This window comes from Helicoverpa armigera, chromosome 1 (assembly GCF_030705265.1).
Source record: "Helicoverpa armigera isolate CAAS_96S chromosome 1, ASM3070526v1, whole genome shotgun sequence".
NCBI lineage: Eukaryota > Metazoa > Arthropoda > Insecta > Lepidoptera > Noctuidae > Helicoverpa > Helicoverpa armigera.
The window spans coordinates 17,777,525-17,804,440 of NC_087120.1; the positions used below are offsets into that span (position 1 = coordinate 17,777,525).

At 36.9% G+C, this 26,916-nt stretch overlaps 2 protein-coding genes across 3 annotated transcripts in view; one reads left to right on the plus strand and one right to left on the minus strand.

The window, feature by feature from the left end:
- LOC135116618 (transmembrane protein 198-like) overlaps positions 1 to 18,932 on the plus strand; it is a 28,995-nt gene extending 10,063 nt beyond the window's left edge. Inside the window, exons 5-10 of the mRNA XM_064036591.1 lie at positions 9,167 to 9,239; positions 12,927 to 13,018; positions 13,913 to 14,057; positions 14,979 to 15,115; positions 15,558 to 15,738; positions 16,408 to 18,932. Coding sequence (XP_063892661.1) covers positions 9,167 to 9,239; positions 12,927 to 13,018; positions 13,913 to 14,057; positions 14,979 to 15,115; positions 15,558 to 15,734 — 624 coding nt within the window. The 3' untranslated portion in view covers positions 15,735 to 15,738; positions 16,408 to 18,932. The remainder of the gene's footprint in view (positions 1 to 9,166; positions 9,240 to 12,926; positions 13,019 to 13,912; positions 14,058 to 14,978; positions 15,116 to 15,557; positions 15,739 to 16,407) is intronic.
- Positions 18,933 to 22,160: 3,228 nt separating this feature from the next.
- The window catches only part of LOC110372461 (nostrin), a 77,207-nt gene continuing 72,451 nt past the window's right edge, over positions 22,161 to 26,916 (minus strand). For both annotated transcript variants that reach the window (XM_021329201.3, XM_021329199.3), the window contains exons 10-14: positions 26,613 to 26,765; positions 26,030 to 26,182; positions 25,276 to 25,609; positions 24,164 to 24,319; positions 22,161 to 23,415 (exon numbers count right to left, since the gene is read on the minus strand). In XM_021329201.3, the coding sequence (XP_021184876.1) occupies positions 23,300 to 23,415; positions 24,164 to 24,319; positions 25,276 to 25,609; positions 26,030 to 26,182; positions 26,613 to 26,765 (912 nt within the window). In that variant the 3' untranslated portion in view covers positions 22,161 to 23,299. The remainder of the gene's footprint in view (positions 23,416 to 24,163; positions 24,320 to 25,275; positions 25,610 to 26,029; positions 26,183 to 26,612; positions 26,766 to 26,916) is intronic.

Here is a 26,916-nt window from a genome sequence, read left to right on the forward strand (position 1 = left end):
CGTCCCTTGAGGTCCCAAGCCTGCCCGCACCGGGATAAAATATAGCCTATGTTACTCGCAGATATTATAGCTTTCTAATGGTGAAAGAATATTTAAAATCGGTCCAGTAGTTTTTGAGTTTATCCATTACAACCAAACAAACAAAGTTTTCCTCTTTATAATATTAGTATAGATTGATCAAGATCTCGCCGATATTACTATTATAGGAACTATTACTTAATGTAATTAATTAATTACATATACATCATAGACCTATGGCAACAGTAACCCGTATTGTTCCCACATTGTACGCTATGTTTTCCTTCGAAGCCAACACAATAGATAGTGACAATTATACATTAGGTGAAACAATGTAGCCGATATATGCCACGCGCCATATACAAATACTATGTACATTACATACATATATGGTGTTTGTTTACCCTAAAACCTGAATAGGGGTCATTGTTCTGGTAATGTTGTACTATTATGGGAGTAGGTATCGTTGGAATTAGAAAACATATCCGATTTAGCGTACATTGGGTATCGAGTTGGATTACGCGAACTTGTATGTATTAGTGGGACCACCGTCATAAAACTCTTTGCAATCACAAAATAAAATTAATGTATTGAAATTAGTTTTTTTTCCACATAACCCCAAAAAATACAGAGTTTTCTTGTGTTATATCTGAAAATAAGAAACGGTGATAAACAAACTTCCCAGCAACACAGCAGTCTATTACAATGAAATTCTTTAATTACCATGAGATCTGTTTTAAGAAGAGTAACCATGGAGTTTCTTGCCCGTACTTCTCCATAGGAAGCTACTTTTCGAATGGGCAACTAGAATCAAACTTATTCATAATTTTTGACGTTCATAAGTGCTTGTAAAGGCCTAAATGAAATAAATGATTTGACTTTGAGGTTTGTATGTCTATTGTATGAGTTTTAAAACCGATTTTAGAATTAGAGTAAACAATGTATAAACTGTAATACATGCCTAATGTAGCGAAGAAGAAAACAAATATTTCCCAGAACATATTTAAAATATTGTTATGATTTTACAAAGGTTACTAGAAAGGTTCCGTTTACAGTCTATTTAAGTGTACAATATTCATGAGTATGTCTTTGTAAGTCTTTCAAACAAGACACTTACTCGATAGTGTTTAAAAATTAAACGTTTAGGAAGTTCCTGAATGTAGCTCGGGGAAATGTTTTGAAGCCTGTCAAATGTAGAGTTATGATGTCGTAGATAGGCAGAAAACTTCGTGGTTTGGAGAAAAGGCTGATTTAATTGTATTTTTTTATTGACAGTCAGTAATCGAGCTATTTCTTAGTTATAATTTTTTTAATGACTTGTTTTTTCGCGCGTTTTCACCCGTGTTGGGGACGTTCTTCCAGTAACATGATAAAATATAGCATACGTCACCGGTGTAGGTATAGTGTAGATTCCCATTGACAGATTTTTTTTTTAATCTTTATAATATTAGTAGGTACAGAAAATCAGTTTTAAGATGCAAAAGGTATGAGCGATTAAAATAAAATATGTACATAGATGACAATTTTATTCTTTGATGCTTTTTCAAATAGTTAATGCAATTTTAACTAGGTTTACAGAGTATGTTTGACATCCGTGCAATGGCAGACGTATTCAATGTCAAGTGTTTGCTCATTGCTTCGTTGCTTCGTCTCTGCACGTGTCTGTTTATCTACCTCGGTACCGTGTGTAATGTTGTTAGCCTTTTCTATTTACATGGCAGGTCTACTCGTTTACTCAGCTCTGTGGTATATTTGATTTCATTCTCTTGGCGCTGGGTTGTGGAAGACAAACTTATACCCCCTTACTACAAAAACTTGAACATCTGTTGAACACTTGTTTTAAAAAAACTTGTCTCAAATCAGGAAATTAATGAGATATTTGACAACAACGAGGATGTATTCATATTTCTTTTTTCACCAATAATGCCCACATCCGGTCTAGCTATCTATATCATGGCACACGTTTCAATATTGTTAAATAGGGTGAGATCATACCACTATTACACAGAAGTTGTATATTGTACTGCGAATTTCATGTACAGTTTTTGATGCTTGGCGAATGAAAATATAAACATATTTTGTTTTTATAAACATGCTAGCTCTTGGTACAGTCAACACCGGAAGTCTTTGGACACAAGATTTGTCTGATGTCTATTTGATTCTGTAAATGACGACTATAATTAATTTTGATAGTGTTCAAGCTCCTTTGTCGTTGATTGTACCTATACTTATGTTGATAACTACTTTACATCGCGGATGCAATCTTAGACAAATAATAACGTAGCTATTGCAAATTATATGTTCAGAATAACTGCAAAAATGTTCCACTACAGTTTTTTCTTTGTTTTTGTTAAATCATATCGTCCTTGGAAATCAGATTACGATTCTAATTAGTACCGGTTATATTTTGGGTTCGATCCCCGAATTAGGCCAAGTTGTTGAATTTTTCCTTATGGAATTTTCCAGATTTTTTTAAGTATTATGACTGTAAAATCTTCTGTGTTGTTGATGAGATTTTTTTAGACATATTTTTGCCTGAAGGCATGTTATAAAGTTAATGTTTAAACTTGATAGAGATTTATCAATCAAGCTAGTGAAAGTAGCGATGAGGATAGTGAAATCAACTTAATGATTTATTTAACGAGCACGTGTTAGCTACGTACACGAATATGGAAGCGAAAGTAAACATTATAATCAATATTTATAAAATGCTGTTGCGATTTGCTATTAACAACTGTCAGTCATCTTTGCTTATATGTAATCTGTGCGCTCGTACTTTAATCCTTACTGAATTTTTTATTACGAAAGTAACTCTGTATGTCTGTTGCACTTTCACGCCATAACTACCAAACCAATTTTGAATACTCAGGTACCGTCGTACCACAAAAACTTGTTTAACACTGGTCTAAAAAATTACAGATTATGGAATTGAAATAAGGTTAATTTTGCAGCCACACTTTTTTTAGAGCAGTGTTCGACAGACGTTTAAGTTTTTGTAGTAAGACCAATATAGTTTAGAGTCTGCGTAATGATGTATGCTAGTTTTTCCTCGGGTTTCCCGGGACGTGTGTAACACAGTGGGGAACAACTAGTGTGGTTACAATTACATATGTATAAATGCGAAAGGGAAGCGTGTTTGTTACGCTTTCACGGTAAAACGGTTGGATCGATTGAATATGCGGGCGTACAAAGCAGAGATCCTGGTTATTTGGTATTTAGTTCTATTTGGAGTGCGGGTGAAACCGCAGGATACAACTAGCTCGTACATAGCATTGCTTTAATCTCTGGAAGCGTCAATATTGTTACATTTGAAAGCCCATTCCTTAGGAGCCTAAGATAGAGTGCACTTAGAGTACTGCATACTGTTAGAGGGTAAAGCCATGGTCGGATAAAACAGAAGCTATGTGTATTTACCTGTATTTACCCCTGTATACATACATTTATATACTAAATTTTGAAATGGGTATTAACCACCTGTATGTAAATCCATTTGCAAATACCACTACAATAATGGATGTGTGTATTAGTGCATAAGGCTTAGATGCCATCGAACGGAGTGGTCTCTCTAGCGGAGTATTTCTATTGGTTGTTTTAAACCCACCTCCGGTCTGATGCGCATTGGCAGTCTAGGCCTAAGTGGGTAATCGGCTTTAGGTATGAAAATAGATTTTGGATATATTTTGATTCTGAGAAATATGGGGCTTAGTACGCATGTACTAATCCTTACTTAAAATGTTTTAAATGCGAAAGTAACTCATGTCTGTCAGCTTTCAAACCAAAACTATTGAACCGATTTGAAACATAGATATTTAGATAGACAAATAGTCTGGAGTCTGAGAAGGGACATAGCCTACTTCAAGCCTGAAAAAAGGACATAGAGATGCGGGCACTAGTTCCCCGGGGTGCGGTTGGAACGACGAAGAAAAGCTGGTTGTAACCAAAATTATATGAGAGAGGATTTTTAAAGGTTTTTATACGAGATTTTTATTGACATTGGCCCGCGATAATCACTTTCCATTAACTGATACTTACATCTTTACGTCTGCCTAGATATCAAAGCTGATTTTATTAGAATTATCGCACACCCTAGGGAACCTGAAACAGCTACGTCTATTTAAAAAATATAGCTTCGCGTACTCCCAACAGATCGTTTAGGTCACTTGCTCAGCTAAATCTCTTAACCTGATTGACTTTAAAGCAATTACGTGGATTGCACTGTGTCACCGTACGGTGGCCTGCAATCAAATGCAATTTTGCAATTCAATGATACTCCTCAGAACGGCGGGCTGTTAATGTCATTTAGTAACTGATCCGAAAATTGAGCGACGGTTTGTGTTGCTGGTCGAGACGGAATAAAAATAACTGTCTGTCTGTCTGTCTGTTTGTCGGTTTGTCTGTTAAGGTTTGATTTTGTGGTGTAATGGCTATTTTGTTGAAGTTTGAACCCTATTGATACAGTTATTGTTGTTAAGGGTTCTACGTTTGGTTTTAAGTAGGCACCGAGTTAGAAGTAAAGCTATAAGTAATTAAGCTAAACGTAATTATGTAAATAATATATACCAATTAGGTATTTCGTACGAGTGCAACTTAAGTAACAATTAGCTGCCAGATAAAACATGATTCTATTTTATGACTTGACAATCAATCACGCACTTTCATTGAAGTACTATTTCATAACAATTGACACTGAAGTGCATTGTTTTCCAAAAAAACAGGCACAACTCATGAATACGGAAATTGTAGCGGCATTGAATTATGCACAATTTGACGGCACGCAGGCAGTGACGTCAGGATATTGTTACAAACCGAGGTTTCCTTTTGTACATCAGTTAAATCTATTATTTATTTATTTACTATTTATGTACACACACATAATAAGAAAGAGGACAGGAAAGAAAGAATTAAAATTAATACATATAGAATTGGTAATGCTTATTTCTTTAGAAATTAGCGTTACCAATTCTATATGTATAACTAGTGCCACTTTTCGTTGGAACGGTCTCAGCTATCCAAACCAAATGTTTAGGCTTTGTTCGGACTATTTAGTAGATGGTTTAAGCGAAGTTAGCACAATCGGACGAGCCGTTCTTCATTTAGTTATTGGAACAAAATGGTGGACTTTATAAGTAGCGAAGCACATAGTAACACACTAGTAACTTGTAAAACTCATTATATTGTGACTGTCCACTTTGTTCCATGTGGGCCGGTAATTGTGGCGTGTAGTGTACCTACAACTATTGTGGGCTCAAAATAATGCTTCCTGTTTTCTATGATTGCGATGCCAATGCGAAAGTAAGCGTTTGTTTTTCAAACTAAATTTTATCATGTCAAATTCATTTTATGAGTGCATTTCTATGGAACAAATTCATATGAATTAATTGGATTTTATTGCGCTAGCGGAAATGGGAGTTAGTCAGAATTTTATCATACAATATTTCTGTGTTTATTCGAATATTCGAGGGTTCTGTTTATCACAGTTCTATGAAGTTAGTATGCGAATATTTAGTTCCTGTGAATTTTAATATTTGAATTGCCATTCATTTTGTCTCTCTGAAATTGAAGTATTAATTCACAGTTGGGCTTATAGTGCTGTGCGTCGGCTTACTCAATATTCGAAATGATGTTCAATGGTTAATACTCCTGTCCATTATGGAAATGTTGAATAGGTTATGTAAGTAATCAGCTTATCAACCGTATGTGCTGTTCAATGCCCCAGCTCTCCTTTGTTTCGAAGCGAATGTACTAAAAGGCAATGTACGAACATCAACCCACCTCAAGCTGTCAAATTTCTTCAAAACATTTTCAACCTTATCACAATTGTAGAAGGTTAGTGTTCGACTGGAAAAATTTGACAGATTCGGATAAGTTGACTTGCTGGCGTTTGTATTAGTTTTAGTTGTTACTAGTTTTCGCAGCGAATGAAGTATAACACTTGTTTTTACTTTTTCATGTAACTTGTAACTTTGATTACTCAATTAATTGAGGTAACATGTTGTTGCTATGCAACACTTTTGAATTCAGTTCGTCGTAACTGCATTCGTTATGCTAGTGTTGTTCCGAGCTCTTAATTCATTAAACAAGGGAAAGGGTCGATCGATACGTTGAAATGTTGAGCGGATACAGGATAATAGTATGTATGTACTAGGTGTGAACTGCGGTTTCACCCTTCCCCTAGTCTCGGCGTACTCAGTTGCATCGATCACATATAGTTTAGGATATTGTTTTTGGCTGATGTGATGATATAAAGTTAGATGACATTTTCAATTATCCCAGTTAACTGACAAGTTTTGTAAAATCGACTATTAGTTGCAAATACGTCTGGGAATTTTAGGCTGGATTGCAGTCGAAATGCAGTCCGTCTGTCTAGAGCCTTAAAGATTATCTCGTTGGAACATACTCTTCAGTTTTATTTATTAGTAGATACTGATCAGGCAGTGATATTTTCTTCTTATAACTGTCTCTTGAACCGTAACAAAGCTACTGACCACAACCTGACATTAAGATTGACGTCACCACGCCACTCAACTTATAAACATCTTAAATGCCATAGATTGACTTTAAAAATATCCCAAAGGTTCCATGACTGTATTTAAAAATAAACGTTTGATAAAAATAGCTTGTTTTGAACACATATGTATAAGTGTGTAACTTTATGTAGTGTTTCGGAAGGCACGACAAACTGTAGGTCTCGGCTGTCATTTAAACATCTTTGGCAGTCATTACGTACAGTCAGAAGTCAGAAGTAGTCGTAAGTCTGACAACCAGTCTTACCGATGGATTGGTGGTACCAATTTGGTTGCCTTGATAACAGGGTTGATGAGGACAGATAGCAGCTAGTCCAGTTAGACTGGAAGCCGACCCCAACATAGTTGGAAAAAGGCTCGGGAGATGATGGTACTAGTAAATGCGTGTTAAAAACGAATATACTTATTGGAAAAAAAAGATGATGCAGGCAGATGATGATGTTACATTATATTACGTGTACTAATTTCCCTTCGGTTATTTGGGTCAAATGAAGATGAGATCCAGAATATGTGCACTAATTGATGCATAACTGTACCGAATACATTTACGGTTCATTAAAGCCGGAATTATGAGATAACCAGCGGTTTTCACGCGTTTGTACTCGCGTGCAGAGGCAACTACACTCAGCGGCACGGAATTTGGCCCAAGCACATTTGGGCCTTATAACCATTATTTATATGAAAAATCAGAATTTTTATTTTAAAATTGTTTAATTTACTCATTTTCCAAAAGAAAATGACTAACAAACAACAGAATTGTGAGGATTTTCATTAAGTTAGAAAACAGAGTCCTTTACCGCAATAATCACCAGAAACTTAAAATTCAACTTTTTTAACAAAACAGAAACTTATCGAATTTTAATAATGGGTGTTTCTTCCCCTTGATCTGATGACTGCCTGCATACGATCTGGCATGCTCTGGATGATGTTTTTTACCTCCACCTGGGAGATCTCCTCCCATGTAGCTACCAGCGCGGTTTTCAGTTCACTGAGAGTCTGTGGTGGGTTACGTCTTGCTTGGACCTGTCTTTTAAGCATGTTCCAGACATGTTCTACAGGATTCATGGATGGGTTTATTGCAGGCCAGTCCAATTTTTGAATACCGACCTCGAACAAGTAATCGGTTACGCAAAGAGCTGTGTGAGGTCGAGCATTGTCCTGCATTATACGGAATTCTTCACTTCCTATCCTTCCCTGACAGGGTAAAACATGATTTTGAAGGATCTCTTCAATATTCGGCACTGTTGTCAGACGGCTTTCGACAACCAATAATTCAGTACGGGCTTCTAAACTTATGCCTCGCCAAACCAAGATGGACCCACCATGAAAACCAACTGTTTGCTTGGTAGTGGTGGGAAGAAACCATTCTTCGCGCTTTCTCCATTCACGTTCACGGCCGTCTGGAGCTTTTAAGATGACTCTGCATTCATCGGTCCTTAAAATTTTACTCCATTGGTCACGCGTCCAATTTGCATGTTCTCTTGCAAACCTAAGTCTGGCTTTGCGATGCTGCGGGAGAAGTTCCGGGCCTCGAGTTGGTCTCCGAGTACGCAGATCCTGTTCCTCCATCCTTCTTCTTATTGTGCACTTACGGACGTTGACTTCTCTTGCTGTTTGCAAAGGCTGGCGTATCTCTAAAGCAGTGAGAAACCGATTTTTCATTATTGCACGTACGATAAATCGGTCGTCGTGCGCCGACGAACACCTTACACCCCCACTTTTTGGTCTTCTTGTGTAAAGGCCAGTCTGGTCATACATTTTCTATGCATATCTTTAACTTGTACGTGGTGCACTTAAAGTTTTAACCATCTTCCGCTGCGTACGCCCTTAACGTCTTAGCATCACTACTTGAGCAACTTAAGCTGCTGTAAGGGTGATTTTCAGATCAAATTGTGAAAAAAAGAGAAACAAAAAACGATCATAATCATTATTTTTTTTTGGAACGTGCTTAGTACTTCGGCAATTTCTATCTGAATTTAAACTTAACTTTCTGCTTTGTGTTCCAACAACGGAATCTGTTTCTAGTGTTATAAAAGTTAAACAGACACACATTTTTCTGTATTTTAATTAACAATTACGAAATGACTGACAATATGTCATATGAAATTAGAATTTACAACAGCTATCTGGGCTGATATCTACTTGTGTTTGTTTGGGCCAAATTCCGTGCCGCTGAGTGTATTTACCGTGTTCGGATAAATTGTATCCTACGAATATTTTGATCTGATGAACTTTACTGACCAGTATTTTCATATTCCGATTAGCTTTTTTGAATATGAAAGTAGCCTTTATAATATTAGTGTGTCAGATCTTAAACAGATGTAATGTATGTATTTTTTAAATCGGTTTATGTATGTAGTTTTTGATATGAATGACGCATACGTGCGTGCATATAAATCTTACCTTTTCGCAATATGTATTTTTAACCGACTTCTAAAAGGAGGAGGTTCTCAATTCGACCGTATTTTTTTGTATTCATCCTATACTGTTCCACTGCTGTATAATATAAAGACCTGCCCATAGCATACATTTGCAATAATAGTTTATGTAAATATTACTGCAGACTTAAGTAAATAAGTGTGTTTAAGGTGTTAAATAAATATATGTTATTCTATTTGTTTCAGTACTGGCTGTGCGTAGTCGTGTTGCTCTGTTCAGGCATATTCTTCGCCGTCATAAACTTGTATTGGAAGAAAGGTAAGGCCGCTATCTTATCTGATAGATAACATTCTGATAGTGCTTGCATTTTATACCTATTCGTAATGTCTGTAAGCGGGCAATAAGAGATAGTTATACGGTAAAATTGTTTTTTGATTGTCGTTCATGTTTTTCTAAAAAAGGTATCCTAAGATTACTCTCTCGTCAAATTGCTTTGCCGCTTCGACAGCCGTTTGATAACTTGCCGCAAGCGCACTGGTCGCTAACGTTAGAGCGGCAAAGGTATATGATGAGCGTGTTCATGCTATGCGGCTTCTGCCCTAACCCGTAACAACTACTTCCCGCACCTGAATAGAAAATATTCTATGTCCTTTCTCAGGCTCTTGACTAGCGGTGTACCAAATTGTATTTCAATTGGTTAAGTCGTTTTGGCGTGAGAACGCGACATATTGTTGATAAAAGAAAGGGTCATAATTACACCATAGTTTTACCATAGTTTAAAGTCCAATGTTAGCATATTCTCGACCACAGTATAATTACTAGATTCGTAATATTTGGTGCCACCAACCACTATATTGGAGTGTACTTCTAATAAGTTAACTTGCTCTGTAAATACTGTATTCAATCTACTAATGTCTTGTCCGAGTTTCCTGAGATTACTTTTGACTTTCAGTAGTTTGCAGAGGGAACTAACAGATGGCATAGACTTAATAAATTAATAGTTTAAAGGACGATAGAAAAACACTCTTTTATAAATGCACGTAAAAATCATGTAAAGGCTTTTTAAACAAGTCCAAACAAAACTATGATATGATATCATGAAATTCCTGTTCAAATATTCTCGTCCCATCATTGGATCAGTTCGACGGTACCATGTTATTGTATTGTCATCAGAACTACATACATATATCAATTTCCATGATGCTAAAATATTTGGAAGGTGATTAAATTAGTTACCTCTAGATTCCATAACATAGTTACATACACTTCGATCTAATTAATAAAAAATCTGACAACCAGTCTTACCAAGGGGCATTGGGTTGCCCAGGTAACTGGGTTGAGGAGGTTAATAAGGCAGTCGCTCCTTGTAAAATACTGGTACTCAGTTGCATCCGATTAGATTGGAAGCCGACCCCAACATGGTTGGGACTTTTCCCAACTAGGCTTTAGAGATGATGTTACTGGCCGACCTAATAAAATCGTTTACAAGCCAATAGGACCGCATAATTTGTGTAGTGTCTGCGGTAACAAATACTTTGAATATTAACTTAATTTAATTTCTATAATTAGTGGAAATGTAATATAATACTTCACATTCAGTTTAGAGGACAATAGGAATTCGCGTATTTGGTATTTCCAATCATCAATATATTTTGCGGAATTAATGAAATGCACTTCATCATTGCATTGAGGTTTACATATAATTGTTAATTTGGATATCGTCGGTTCGTAATAATCCAGTTCCGTGAATTTTTCTTTTTTTATAATTTTGAAATAATTTATTTTCAAAAAACTGTTTTCTGACTCAATACAGTCATATGAATAAAAGATTCAGGTCATACATTTATTTAAGGATGATTTTATTATGTCCCTGGTCATTTAAACAAGAAAATTGATTATACCTTTGTTTTTTTGAAGTCTATGGGGGGCTCACAGGCGCTGTTTTTTTTAAACATCTAATGATAGGAAGCAGTATATAATAGTAAATATATAAATAATTATGAGATAAGAGTAAAAATATAACCCTTCTTTGAAGTCGGGTAAAAAAATCACACTCGATATTGTAAAATGCAGTTAATATCCGCAAAGTATGTATTAACACCAATTTTCCCAGAACTTATTATTAAAAATACTTCATCGCAAGCCTGTGTAATTATCGCTCCGCTCGCTCTCAATTAATATCTGCGGTTTGAGTGATTTTCATTTATTTATTGGCCATGATGCCTCGTAATGTAGTGGGTATTATTGTTGATATTAAAATCAATCATGTTGTCGTGCGGGCCTAGTGGGTAAAGAACCAACCTCTCAAGTATGAATTTGGGTTCGTTTCCAGGTCAGGCAAGTACCAATGCAACTTTTATAAGTTTTTATGCACTTTCTCAGTATGTCTTCGATAAACTGTAGGTCCTGGCTGTCATTTGAACATTTTTGGTAGTTGTTACAGATAGTCAGAAGCCAGTAAGTCTGAAAATCAGTCTTACCTAGGAGTTTTGGGTTGCCCGGGTCACTGGGTTGAGGAGGTCAGATCGGCAGTCGCTCCTTGTAAAACACTGGTACTCAGCTGCATCCGATTAGGCTGGAAGCCGACCCCAACATTCTAGTTTGAAAAAGGCTAGGCAGATATGACGATTAAAATTAATCACGCTCTATATAGTTCTAGAAACAAGTACCTAATTATAAGTTGAAGTTTTTCTTTGCAAAACTTTATTATGGAATAGTAATTGAAAAACTAGAGATTGCATTGAAAGTTTTTCGAGTACCTATATAGGTCCTTTACAGTACCATTGATTTTGCACCGTTTGTTTGTTCGAAAACGAATTAAAAGTTTTGCAAAATTTCAATACGATTCTGTCAAAGTTTGCGTCAACACTAAATATTGTGGTAACTAGTGGTTATTGGAAACGAATTTTCATTTTAATTTCTAATACAAGTACAGCTGAGTTATGTGAGCACAAATTAGTGTAAAATGCAGTGTTTATAGTTTGGAATGGTTTCTGTGAACCAATGTTATTTGGAATTAGTGTTTGTTCGTCGGAAATAGTAATGAGATGGTCACAGGAATACTGTGCGGTTGATGAATTCTGTTAAAGGTATGCCTTTGACTATTGGTTTGTTTTGTGCAGTAGTAATTTCGGTAAATGTTGGATGCAGAGGTATTTTGCAGCGTATTATGAAAATTTCGAATGTGCTGATCCAAAATTTTGCTAACCCCTGTCGCAAAGAAAGGGTGTTACAAGTTTGATCGCTTTGTGAGTCTTTGTGAGTCTTTGTATGTCTGTGGTAGGTACAGTTGTTCTTAAACTGGTTAACTGATTTGAATGCTTTTTTACATGAAAGCTGGTTTCCAGTGGCGGGTCTACAACAAAGGCGAACCAGTTATTACCCATTTTTCTATATTCGATTGATACTTACGTTTCATCATTTACGTTATCATCTTACGTTTCTCTTCATTTAAGAAAAATATAAAGCTAGGTTTTACACACATGATCGAAAAACATTCACACAAATTCTCACGCAATAAATAAACGATTAGGTTAGAAAGAATTGGCGCTGAAATCCAATACATTTGTACTTGAGTTGGTTACATAATCTAATTCCAGAGAGACTATACGTACCTAATATGCTAATACTTACTGATTGATAAAGTTCTAAAGCTTAGTTTAGACCTAAGGTATTTTAGAAAAGGTTAATTTCAGAAGAACAGTCTTATAAGTTTGAAAATAGCTTTAATGTCACCTATATTTAGCTGCTTTAAACAAACATACTAATGTCGACTGAAAACTACCTATGTATATACTAATATATATGTAGCTGAAAAAATGCTTTGAACTATGGTCCGATTTGAAAAATTCTTTCAGTGTTAGATAGCCCATTTATAGAGGGACACAGGAAAACTGCTGACAAAAACTAGTATAGATTCATAAAAGTGGTCATACTCATAAGTTATTCTTCGTGCTTAAGAAAATACTATGTACCTAAACTTAGACCCTTTTCCATCTGTTTCAGTTCTGACAATCTTCGGCACGAGTGTGTATGGGGGCGCTGTCATCGCTACGTCACTTGACTACTTCTTCGAGCGAATGATGATGCTTAAGTGGGTTAGTACCTATATGTACTTTTGGTCTTACTTATAAGAAAAGTACAACAAGGTTATATAGATATTCTTCTAGATACCCTCTGGATATTCCTCGTGGTCATAAAGGATTTTTAGATCGTGAACAAAATTAACAAAAGTTAAAAAAGAATAGGTGGAAAAGGCTCGGGAGATGATAATGAAAAGATTCCGACGAATTGACAACCTTCTCCTTCTTGGAAGGTCAGTTAAAAAATAAAACACATTATGACATTATTTAAAGGTGAAGATTTAATAAAAGATAAAGGTTACATAGATATTTTATAAAATAACTTTACCTCACCTTTGGGTATAAATAAATATCCTGTTGACCCACATCAGGATCAAAATAGCCATGCCTATTATTGATTGACTTCTAAGGCTTTCCAGGCCTTTTCTAGGAACTTGGAAAGGACTTAATTATTCAATAGTTATGTAACAGACGGCCTAGTTAGCTGACTCTAGTTAGAAATGATCTAATGGCTGAATTTTATATTGAAAGGGAATTCTTAATGAGTTGTTCAGTCTTATTTTACTTATTTAATTAGTTAAATTAGTTGTGTTCTCTTTTTTAAGCGTGGGTTTGAAATGAATTACAAAAATTGGATTAATTCTTAATCACCTAGGAGGGCAGTTACCTTTTATTTCGAATGGCCTTTCAATTCGAACAACCCTAAGGGTGCATCTACACGATGCAAGTAAGTAGCTGGAGCAAGTTAACATGCGCAAGTGACAAGTGACAAGAGCACGCGGATGGGTATTTTGCTTTGGTACATGCGCGAGTCGCTGGACCTGCACGTTACCTGCGCATGTGCCTCAACATTTGCAAGCTACATGCACCGTGTATACGCAGTCTAAGTAAAAACTTCTGTATCCACAGCTATGGGAACGCGCGAAACTCGAGCCCGTAGTGGCGCCGCCGTGCCGCCTGTCGTGGCTGACGCTAGCGGCGTGGCCCGCTGCCGCCATCGTCGGCCTGACCGCGCAGTGTGCTCTCACTGCTACCGGCATCTATCATGAGCAGAGTGAGTATTACTTGTCTCTCAGCTATGGGCACTAGAGCCCGTGGTAGCGCCGCCGTGCCGCCTGTCGTGGCTGACGCTAGCGGCGTGGCCCGCTGCCGCCATCGTCGGCCTGACCGCGCAGTGTGCTCTCACTGCTACCGGCATCTATCATGAGCAGAGTGAGTATTACTTACATCCCACAGCTATGGGCACTAGAGCCCGTGGTGGCGCCGCCGTGCCGCCTGTCGTGGCTGACGCTGGCCGCGTGGCCCGCTGCCGCCATCGTCGGCCTGACCGCGCAGTGTGCTCTCACTGCTACCGGCATCTATCATGAGCAGAGTGAGTAGTACTCATGTCCCACAGCTACTGGCACTAGAGCCCGTGGTGGCGCCGCCGTGCCGCCTGTCGTGGCTGACGCTAGCGGCGTGGCCCGCTGCCGCCATCGTCGGCCTGACCGCGCAGTGTGCTCTCACTGCTACCGGCATCTATCATGAGCAGAGTGAGTAGTACTCATGTCCCACAGCTACTGGCACTAGAGCCCGTGGTGGCGCCGCCGTGCCGCCTGTCGTGGCTGACGCTAGCGGCGTGGCCCGCTGCCGCCATCGTCGGCCTGACCGCGCAGTGTGCTCTCACTGCCACTGGCATCTATCACGAGCAGAGTGAGTATTACTCATGTCCCACATCTATGGGCACTAGAGCCCGTGGTGGCGCCGCCGAGGCTGACGCTGTCAGTAGGTTTTTGTGATATGGCGTTGTCAAGAAAACAATTATGCACAATGTAGCCTCCCATTGCAACAAAATCTCTGAAATATTATGAAAATAGCTCTTGTTTAAAAACATCTCGTCAATTTATCTCTCAGACATCATGCTAAGTTTAAACTAAGGCTATTTTCGTTCCTCATTTCATAGTCTTTAACTAAAATCTCCTTACTTCTTCCCCAGGCATAAGCGCGCAGAAGCGTCACTTGAAAGTGCAAGCGACGCGGCCGATCACTCGCGAGCAGCGCGCCGAGATGAAACAGCGCAAGTACCGGTACCTGTACCAAGTGAGGACTGCGCATGGCGATGTTATATCACAGGTAAGCTGATAGAAAGATAGAAATAGAAAAAATATTAATTTTCACGTGAGATAGGTGCGTAATAATGGAGGTCAGATAAGCAGTCACTCCTTGTAAAAAACTGGTACTCAGGCGCGTCCTAACCGGAGTTAAAGCCGACCCCAAAATCTCACGTCTCACTTATGTGTTCCGCATTCCCAGCTCGGTGAGTTTGCACGCTTACGCACCCACTTTCCGGTCTTCAATTAGGATGTAATAAATTACATCAGTCAGAGTCAGTGCTCCTAAAGGAGTACTGACGACAATACATGACTGTTTAAGAAACGTCATTACGAATCCAATATGGCGGCTTACCCAAGATGGCGGCCTATAAAATCAAGAGCGTGTTTTTGGTTTTTCTCTAAAAATCTACTTCTTTTTGTAAAAAAAGTTTTTTAACGAATCGTGTCGATTTCTCCCGCAGTCATACGTGCAAGCTCTTCAGAAGAAGGCCCAGTGCGGCAACTGGAGCGGCAGCGGCGGCGGCGAGTGTAGCACGCTGCAGAGCGACTCGACGCACCTCACCGTGCTGGCGGGCTCTGAGCACGCGCCCCCCACCGACTCCGACGATGACCTCAACCAGATCCGCGCCGCGCACTAGACAGGTAACTATCTGGGGGCTGGACGCCATAGATTCCCAGACCCCCACTCGGGCGAGGTCGGAGTGCCGCTGGGCCTTTTTAGTCGTTATACCGGGAAAGTCTACCGGGGAGTCCCACATACCCCTCTCCCGTCCCCCGACAACAAGCTCCTCAGCAGGAGGCAGCGGCAGCGGCGAGTGCTGCAAATGTAGTAAAAATACAATGATTCCCAAAAAAAATTCAAGCCAGCAAATCAACAGTAATAAAATCACAATTAAATCAAATAAGTCTCAAAATCGAAATCACGAGCATAGACAGCGACCGTCATCAGAACGGCATCGATGTTCGCAACGCTTGCCATGCCAACAAGTCGGGGCTTACATGCCAAAGTTGTCGTGTTTTCGAATGACCGGACCCAGTGGATGCCTAAAAATACACCACTCTCAGCCCGGTTTGCAATCTCTAGTTATTTTCCTCTATTTGTCACTTTAACATCTGTTTCTAATATTCCATCGATCTGTTGATTTCTTAAAGATAGAACGGCCGTTAATCTGATCTCCAATTTCTAAGATTTTCCAATAATGTGCTGGATAGCGAGTTCGCAATTCGCATAAATATTGTGAGAGAAGGAGAAGAGAGCACAGTTACAAAATGTTTCACTCAATTGATTGTATGTTTTTTTGTTGTTCCCAGAATGTAAGGTGCACGAAGGCAGGTAACAAGGTTGGCTGATTCAGTTTATTATAATTGTGTACCCAGTATTATTGTAAGCGAAATCCACTCATATTATATTACAGTAGTGTCTACCATTACTCGTATATTTGTATTTAATGTGAATTTATTGTTGTATTATCATTAAAATTGAATTTAGTGTGTTAGAGACGGGGTTCAAGGCCTAAGTTTATTTATTGCCAAATATAAGTTAGGATTAAGTATTTTATGTCAATTTTTGAAAGATTTTTAACGTTATAAAACCGTGGATTTTATATTGAAAGAACACAGAACATTCCAAAGTTTGCATAAGTTAGCACTAAGATTTTATTAGAGTTTATTTTGAAGAGATATAATGCGGTTTTTTATAGTCCGTATAAAAATCACTGCCATCTTAAAACTGTCTTGAAAATTGTGAATGGTCTTGAACTCCTTGCGATATGGTTGTATTATGTTCGTCTGTTCTTATATTTTTTTTTGTATCAAAGTACTGACTACTCATAACGACGGCTTCGTAAGTTTAGACGAATTTTTTATATGAATAGAATTATTTATTATGCATTTATTGATATATCCTCATCTTTAAGACATGAATTTATTTTTCTGTTTCACCAGACATATTTATTTGTAGTTGACATTATTTATAACTTGGACTTCAAAACCGTTATCTCCATACAATGATAACAGTTTATTGAACCATCTATTTAATAATATATCAGTCATCACAGTATGACATAGTTGATCATCACAATGCGTAACTTTGTGACATGAAGCCGTCGTAAACACATCACCCTGTGATAACCAGTCGTATGTGAAGTGAGCCTGTGAAAACACGGTCTTGGAAAAGTATTCGTAATGTGGTAGTAAGTGGAAAATTGGGGTTTATTAGCGTATCTAAGATATTTAAGTGACAAAAATAATTTGTAACGTTTACGAATTAGATTTTTTGACAACAAATCAAAACTATCATTTCGCTGTATTGCGTATAAGTTTGTTCCAAATATTTTGTTTGCCTGTTTTGTACTGACTCTGATAAAAATGGCTTCAGTCAGGTTGAAGGTTCGACGCGGTTGTTACATTAGAATTAAATAAGGGCGTTTACTTGTAAGATCTGGAACTCGATTAAATCAGTTTAATAGATTTGAAATGACTACGTCACGAATGCTTTTTCCAAACGTCGTCAGCTAGGCTCACAGATATCTTTTTATATTTTCTTGCCAAAAATATGTGTCTCCACGGGAGTATGGATCTGTCCGACTCTTGAGTGTTTGATACATTTCTATGTGAGTACTGTAGAGCACAATGCGATTTGGATGTGATGAACGGGTAAACTCTTCTGAAGAGTCTAGATTAAGCTTAGGTTTACTGATTATTAACTAAAAGTGTATAAGTAGAGATCGAATTTCTTATAAATATCTTTGTATGTACTATTAGTTGTTTTGCTCATTCGTTGTTCGGCTCACGCCAATGCAAAGCATACTTTTGATCAAACTAAAGATTTATTTTTGTGTTTAACGAACTTGATCGTTTGAGCGTATACGCAGAATATTCTAGAATTGATTACAGGAACAAGTTATGCTCAAAGCGATCGCGCAATCATTAGATCTGCTCAAATGATCAGTTGTCGATATCGTACATTCTACGCACAGTGTGATAATTTAATTAATTATTTGGCCAAAGTTTATTTTAGTTGTTACACGGCTTAAAGCGTAAGTTTATTTTTTATCTTGTATGTTATTTTTGTCGTATATACGCGTATTATTGTTAAAAACAGGTATTTAATATTAAATTGTCGAGATAAACGTAAACTTTGTAATGATTAATGACTGTGTTGAAGAGAAATGTATAAGATTTGTAATTAATGAGGACAGGCGTAATGATTTGTAAGTAAATATTGTGCGTGACAACGGGGTTTGGAAACTATGTTCATTTGCTTTCAAAATTAACTGACGACGTCTGTATGGACAACGAGAATTTATTGTATCGTCGTTTTTGAGTCGTGATTTCAAAAAATATAAGCAAATTGGCAGCTATGGCGAAATTGATACATTTGTAAATACCTTCAAAGGGTTAGTTGTTTTTTTTATAAATTATGTAAAACATTGTTTTCCGACCTCAAAGTTACAGCCAGTTCGAAAGGGACACATGTATATATTGTAGGCATAAAGTAGGGTTTATATTATTAGCTTAGGAAATACGTGGCGCGTTTAAGAGATGACTTTATTCTTTGTCCCCTTCTCTATAAACATAGTCCACTTGAACGCTCAATTTCTAGTCTTTATTATATATTTTTTCCACATCTATTCCATTGTTATCAACCTACATTATTTTGAGATTGTTTACACTAAATATCTTTGTTTAGTTTTAATAATTGCATAATTTATCGACTTCCTAATTTGTATTTTGTAAGACTCCTAATTTATTCCACTTATATCGATGCAAATTATTATTTCTGTTATTGTTTTTTTTTTTCTAATATAATTTTGTAATCGACTTTCTTTGATTTATTTTTGTTGTTTTCTTTTCATCCCATCCCATACTACTCTTAAAACAACGTACATATAAAAAATATTAATATTGCCCTGTAAAATATCGCAAATACTTAGCGCCCGACTGTCCAAGCCTGGAGACCCAATAATCCAACTCAGCGACTAGGGCGCTAGAATGAGACAGGTCGCCAGGTTTGTAATAGGGGCGCTACACTAATAAACTCAAACACAATTGAGAAACTTCCACACTACTCTTTTGACCGCTACACTCATTTTGTGATGATACCAAAATCATTATAAAATGAAAATGTCTCATAACAAAATAAGCAGTGTAAGTAAATGTTATTTAGTAGATGAATGAAACATTCAGCTTTTGTGCAGTAGTGGGCCGATGTTGTCAATGTTTTATAACTATACTATGTAGCGGTCAAAAGATGTATTAGACATACTTCGAAATAGTCACTTTTACGTCGATACCTAAGATTTACATTAAGAAATACCTTCTTGCCTTCAATGTGCGTCCGCCCTTGGCGGTTCATTCTAGTAGAAAAACTCATACCTTAACTGTGCAGTCATATACATACATATAAACAATACCTGTAATCTTTCTGTCGCTATAGTCTTAATGGTAGTTTCTGACTCATGAATGCCTCTCGACGTTTCATCCAACGCCTGTATTAATAAGAAGCTGAGACATTACTGGTAACGAACACTGCCCAATATAAACTGATGAATAAAAAGTAGATCAAACGAGGCACGAACTAGACTGAGTTAGACATGCACATAGGTTTAAATACCACAGTTTTATTAAATGTATTAGTTGATAAAATAATGTTTATTCTGCCTCCCTTGGGAATACATTTAAGTAAAAATAACCTATGCTGGAAAAAATCCTACCCCTAAGATTAAAATAATTAAGAACAGGAATATTTAATGATAGACAACGGGCCTTTGAAGTTGACTTCAACACAAAATGGTTGATTTTAATTACCTTTGTTTAACTTAATTTATATATGTATACTTGTATAGGATAAGGGCCTAGCCCCCGAAAACATCCTCTGAAATCCGTTCTTCAAAAATAAAGAGCCCGATATTTAGAACTTGGCATTTTGTTTGAATTAATCGGCTAGGACGCTAGGTTAAGCTACGTAGGTAAGGTACATAGGAGAGTTTGGTGGTTGTCGTTTCAACTAGATATACCAGTTTAAAGGTTTAGCGTACAATGAATAGGGTCGCTAAGATAGGGTCCACGACACGGCGTAGTTTTGGGCACGAAATTAGTAGGACATTGTGTAAGTATGACTCGGGCGTCTCCTTATTTTTATTACTTTGAAGATTTGTCTAGCATGATGCAAATTGATTGTTTAAAATAATTTATCTGGTCAGATTTATTTTAAGTTATCGAAACACCAAATTCTACCGGTAACAAATTGGGCGTTGTACAAAAGGGCGCCGAAATAATAAAGTCGCCATGTTGGCATGGTCGCCGAAATAATAATGATTTAGCTTTCATAAATATTATCAGTAATTTATTTTGAGATGTCCGAGTGGAGCCTGTTGCTCACACTAAGCTCATTGCTGGACTTAATCATAGAATTAAACACGTAATGCTATTTTTGTACATAGGAAAGATAACGTACTAAAAATTATATTTTCGAATAAAATTGGGCAACAATGCGAATTAGGTCCACGAAACATTGAAATTTTCAATAGAATATGAAGGTATTGTACCAACTAATTAATTATTAAAAATTAATTCGATGGCATTTTTATTAAAATACGAGTTCTTAGATTCAAATATCATCCCTGAGAATAAGAATCTTACGTTTCACAAAAAAGTACCTACTCAGCGACATATACCACAAAATACACAATATTACAGTAAAAAAAGATAGGTACTATAAATTAAATTAAACAACATAGATTGAAGAACTCAAGTGTTTTTTACAACAGAAAAACATTGTAGACTTTTTGCGAATTAAAAATATATTGTGTTATATAAAAATGTAGCTTATAATACAAACCGGTCCAGCCCAAATACCGTCTGGATTACTTTTGATTTATATAAGTAGTAGATAGGTGTCGTAGTATTCAAATGTTTGTAAAAATACTGTATCTGGCTCAAGCCGCTATTGTAAGCAAATGTAGATATAACGAAATAACTCTCAAACGGAATTGTGGTTGATTTATTTTATTGTAGATCTTTCAAGTTTTTCTGCTTGTCTGTGTTACAATAGCAAAAGAATTCATCATCGCTTTAGTTTACGGTTTTAAAAAGATATTCCTTTGGAAACGAACAATAAAACTAGTGATTGACTTGGTACAGCTGAAGATGTTTTCTTACATTCTAAGCAATCCCCATAGCTTACTAATAACTGAGCTATAACGATGATGCATTCTATAGGTTTTTGCCAATAATTATAAGGTTCAAACCATGACAACTTTTCAGTTTACCCAAATGCCACTATAATCTAATTCACATGGCGTTATATTACTTAATAATGATTTATTTAAAGGCAAGAATGTCTCGTGGAGCAAAGAATTTGGAACAAAATTAGGAATGTAAAATTGTGTCGTCGCACATTTTATTAATGTAAGTATCTTAGTAAGATAAAGAATTGTGGTGCGTTTCGTGTATCAGGATAACTTTATGAAGATGTCTTATGTCCGTTTCCATATTCTATCTACTCGTTGCAAACTGGAGATAGAATTTAAACATTAGCTTCTTATAAGTAATGTTAAAGTCTTAACTCGGGTAAGCAAAACATATATTGGGAAGGGCCATTATATAGATACGGATTCATTGATTTAGAACTTTTTATCAAGGAGCAAAGATGTACGTCTTGATAAAGTTATTCTGTTAACATGAATATGAATGAAAGTATGGTCTATTTGGTCTCATGGAACATGTCTGACGATAATAAAGATTAGTGTAACAAGGAGTAAGTAAATATGTTTGGACTAGCGTCCCTTCTTGCCAAAACTTTAATGTAAGAACGTTATTTTAATAAATAATTTGTTGTCATCTCACGAGATTTGCGTTTCATTTATATATCATAACATGCGCCTTCACACACACAGCCTGTGCTGTGTTCGCTTCTTGTAAAGCACTGGTACTCAGCTGAATCCGGTTAGTCTGGAAGCCGACCCCAACATAGTTGGGAAAAAGGCTCGGAGGATTATGACAATAACATGCCCCTTTTTTGCCTATATCGATGGGACTTTTCGTGAATAAATACAAAAATATAATTCTTAAACAATTTATTTGTATAACAACACTTTGGTTTAATTTTATATACTTATATGATAATAATTTACATGTTCAGTGTATATGTTATAGCGACTTCCTCGACTTATATATTAATTTAACTTATTATACATTTCATAAACTCCAACACTTTACATTTTATAATACTTATTAGTCTAGATATTCTTTCGTGTCTTATGAATAGATAAATATCACTTATTTTCAATATTCGTGTAGGTAATTTTCATAAATACACAGTGCTCACTACTGTTATTATGATAACATCTCTGGTCAAAAAATAAAATCAATATTGGTCTAAGCAATGATTTCTCAGGGCGCCAGACCTCTTTGAACATAGGTCGCCGAAAAAATAAATTGACGGGCGCCAGGTTGATAAGACCGCTACTAACTGTGTTTATTTATTTCATCAAACCGTCGTTGCTTTAGAAATCGGTAATTGTTTTCATACCTACTGTATGTTTACAAATGCATTTACATTAGGTAGCATATCGCATTGCTCAATCATTCTGTGACAAACAATATGCAGGTAAAAGTGGATTATGTATAGTCAATCACAGGTATTGTTTTTTTTTATATAGTTCTTTAGCTCTCAAAGCCTTATATATGCAGCTAAGTATTAAATCTTTGGACTCTACTCACATAATATAATCATTATCTCTACCTACAGATAAGAGTCCAATGAATTTAATTTACAACACATGGTTTATACAAATTGAACTAATATTCTTACACGGTTTGCGCGATTTTCATCCTAATCAATTATAATTTCCAACAGTAGAGAAGTAGGTACCTAGATTAAATTATTTTTACTGCTATTTGCAACAGCAATTTAGCTACAACCAATATTTCACGCAATCTTTTTATTATTTTGGCACTTCTTTTAAACATGAAATTAAAATGAATCCAAAATTATTTTACAAAATGACTGCGTAAACTACAGATTTTTCAAGAATTCTCTTTGTGATACAAAAACCTTGTTTTAATTTTTTTTCTCAGGCAATTCCTGTTCAACAGTCAATGGTCCTTCGAGTACCTAAGTTTACACATCTAAGCAGTTCGAACTACTGTTGACAGCATAATTCCGGTTTGTACCAGTCTAGTCCGGATGTTTCCAGTTCTATATACAGGTGGTGATCTCCTCGACGTATGATGAAGGGAAGATGCCGTAGATACCGTTCAGGTCTCCACTCCACCAGCCGTCGTCTTGCTTCTCGTGGATGTTTATTATGTCTCCTGAAAGTTTTGCCAATTAGATATTCTGGTATGTCATGTAGCATAGGAATCGAGAGGGATAAGCTAGCTGAATAGTGTGGGAATTCTCCAAGAAAATGTTGTCTTGCGTGCCACATGAAAAATCTAAGTTATTGAGTAACAAAAGACGTTTGTTTGTTTTTGTGGGTTTAACATGTTCAAGACTTTCTTTCGTTTTTGAAACCTTTGACAGCATTTTCACAACAGCGGATTTTCCGAGCGACACCGCTCGGTTCGTAAAGTTTATGACGTATTTTTTCTGCTGGCAGTTGCGAATAGTGTTGCTCAGAAAATCCGCCAGTGTGATAAGGCTATTGCAGACAAGTACCTATATAAAAATCGCTAAGCAGAAGATAATAAGATGCGCACAGAAAGAAATATAATATTTACATATCACATGTAAGGATTTCAATATAAAATGGTCAAAAATACTTTGAAAATCCTTTTTAAATTCAGGCTATTCCAACAGTTAAGACAAAATTAAGCAATATTAAGATACTCTAACGTTTTTCATTACATAATTAAAAAGGCAGGTAAAATAGGGATAAAACAATATGAAATGAAACATTTACATAAAAAGCAACACTAGCAATTTACTCACAATATGAATATTTTCAAGTCTGAAGCCCAAGTTCACCGATTACATAAACGTCCTTTTATGTTTTCGGCCAACTTGGGCCTCTAGTTTATAATATTTTAAGTACTATAAATTAATTAATAATGAAATTACCTGGCGTCAAATTAAGTTCATCGTTCAGTCTTGCCTCGTACGTATAGAGGGCTCTGCATTTGCCTAGCGACGGCGTCGGTGGTACCGCATCACCGTTCTCATTCTTTATTATATCAGTCAGATCCGTCGAGCTATCACTCTGCGATGAGAATTCATCTGTAAATACACAAAAATCATTAGGACAAAACATTCATAAATCTGTAATGGTGTTCAAGGCCGATTTCGGACACGGAGGCGTTTCATATCAGCCAGCTGCGCGGCACATATTATAGTGCACGAGCATTTGCGCAAACACAAGTGCACCCACTATTCCTTCACTCTCTGCGCTCGATGGGACAGCAATCCGACACCACCGGAGAGAGACCAGATAAGTCATAATCTAGGTAGGTATACTAAAGCTGAAGATTTCGGTCCTTTGCTTCAACGCCTTAAACTTAGGAAATACTGGTTCGTTTAAAAAAATCACCTGTAGGTAGCTTATTTATGAGGAAAGCTATATAGGCTTATTTTTATCGCGGCACGGGAAGAAGATCTCTTGGGAAGCGGGTGAAATCGATGGCGAACGATAGTGTTGTAATATTTCTTATTTTTTACAGATATTTCGTGACCAAAACTGATTGGCATAATTCCCTCAAAAGGCATGTACTAACAGTTAACAAAGGACGTAAATGCCATTGTTGTTCGTATTATAATTTTATTTTGTTCAGCATGACTGGCTAGTGGTTGGAGGTGCTTGACCTACACCGTTTAACTGCATACGTTCGACCATTTTGTTTGCTGTTGCGTTATTGAGTATTTTATTGTTTGTTGGTATTTATTTTTATTGCTTTACTGAGTTGGTTTGTTTACGTAGTGTTAGTACTTATTGTAAAGAATTAGTTATTGCTAAGTAGGTAATTTATCTACATTTTAGTGACTTCTTTTGAAATTCACATTATTGTGCACTTCATTTTTAACTTCATAAAGTTGAGACTTTCAGTTTATTTTTCTTAAAGATAAAACGATCAGTTTAACATTAAAAATTAGAACCTGGGCAACATTCTCACATCGAGATTTTAACCTATTTAATTCTTGAGAAAATAACCGTCTTAAATAAGTCTAAGCAGTCTTACCAAAGTCACTATCCTGTTGATTAGACAGTCCATCCCCAGCTCCACGTTCGCTCCAATCCAGAGGACTTTCAGGCGGATGAGGAGCATCCAGGGTCTGCGTCTGCAACGTCGGCGTGGGGAGGTCTACCACAGGCGTGACTGGCGCACTCTTGTTATCAGCATTTCTTCTGAAGGAGAGGTGTTCTATCCTCAACTTGCTGGAGGCTCGGCTCATGATGGAGTCTCTCCGCTCTCTCTCTTCGCCTCCGTTCACGCTCTTCGTTAAGGCTGTGTAGTTCGGAGTGAGGTTCTTGTTGACTTCGCTTTGGTAGTCCGCTTGGAGCCATGGGGGTACCTGGGAGGAAAAATTGAAAATTAGTTGCAGTAAGAGAATAAATAGTCTTTATCTTCAAAATCCAATCAGATTTTGATGAAACTTTGGTAGATTCTTTCCTTCGGTTTGTAGATTGTCCTGCAAAGGTTCCTGACTCAAAACATACTTTTGCGACACCTTCAACAACAATCGCCAGTACGTTGAGGGAAATAAAGTGCCCGTATATACGCATTCTGAGGCCCAAGTTCTCCGACAACATATTATAAACGTCCGGTTTTCTTTAAACAACTGTTTACTTTCAACATGAAAATGTATAATAAACAATTGTTTTAAGAAAACCCTGTTGTTTTTAGGTATGACAGTGTTATCGGTCAACTCAAGCATTCTTTATTAATGTCAAGTGAAGCCTAGATCAGTATGTAGTTAGAAATGATAACTCACTTTAAGAATACTCTGCTGCAGCCCCTGCTTGTCGCGTATGATCTGTATGTGCGCGGCGAGGGGGTGCTGCGCTGGCGGCCGGTTGTCCAGCTCGTTGAGGCTCGCCGTGATCTTGTACCGGACTGCTTCTAGGTATGTTAGCATACTCCTCATCTGAAAATATGGGCATTATTTAAAGTGGTCTTAAAAACAGAACTTTTTGAATGTCAAATACTACATGACGCAGCCAGAGAGTGCTTTTGCTGAAAGGAAGAAATATCGCAACAAACTCCTAAGCAACTAACCACTGACTGGACATTTCATTTTCAAGTCAGTCAGAACGTACTTCTAAGTAGGCCTCTGCAGGTTAAAGGAGTACCGTTCCAAGGCTAGTGAAGAACTGGCAAAAAAGTCCAGGACATAGGCAACTCTTTCAAGAGTACGCCAGAATAAATATTTAGTATTTGACTTCCAACCCATTCCGAAGAATCATAGCGATCAAGCGACTATGATCTTTCAAATTTTATTTGTATAAATGTTTAATGTCTTAAGAACCAAGTTGATTCCATATCGTTCAGGTATTAAGTTTATTTGTCATACTCACATGGTATAGTTTATCAGCGACGTTTTGCTGCGAGTCATCGTTTCCGAAGGTGGGGGTTTGCTTGATGGCCATCGACAGCTTCTCGAGGCCTTGCTTAGATTTGCGTTCTCTTTCAATGTCTTGTTTTACTAGTTGTAGTATCTTCAGCAGCGCCTGCAAGTGAAATGGTAAATGATGAATAAATAATGTATGTTTTGTATGATTTATTAATACATAATTAAAAGCTTTAATTGCATTTTATAACTTTCACACGAATAGCTAGAAAACTGTTGTAAATAGTTGCAATTTTTTTTGTAAAGACTGT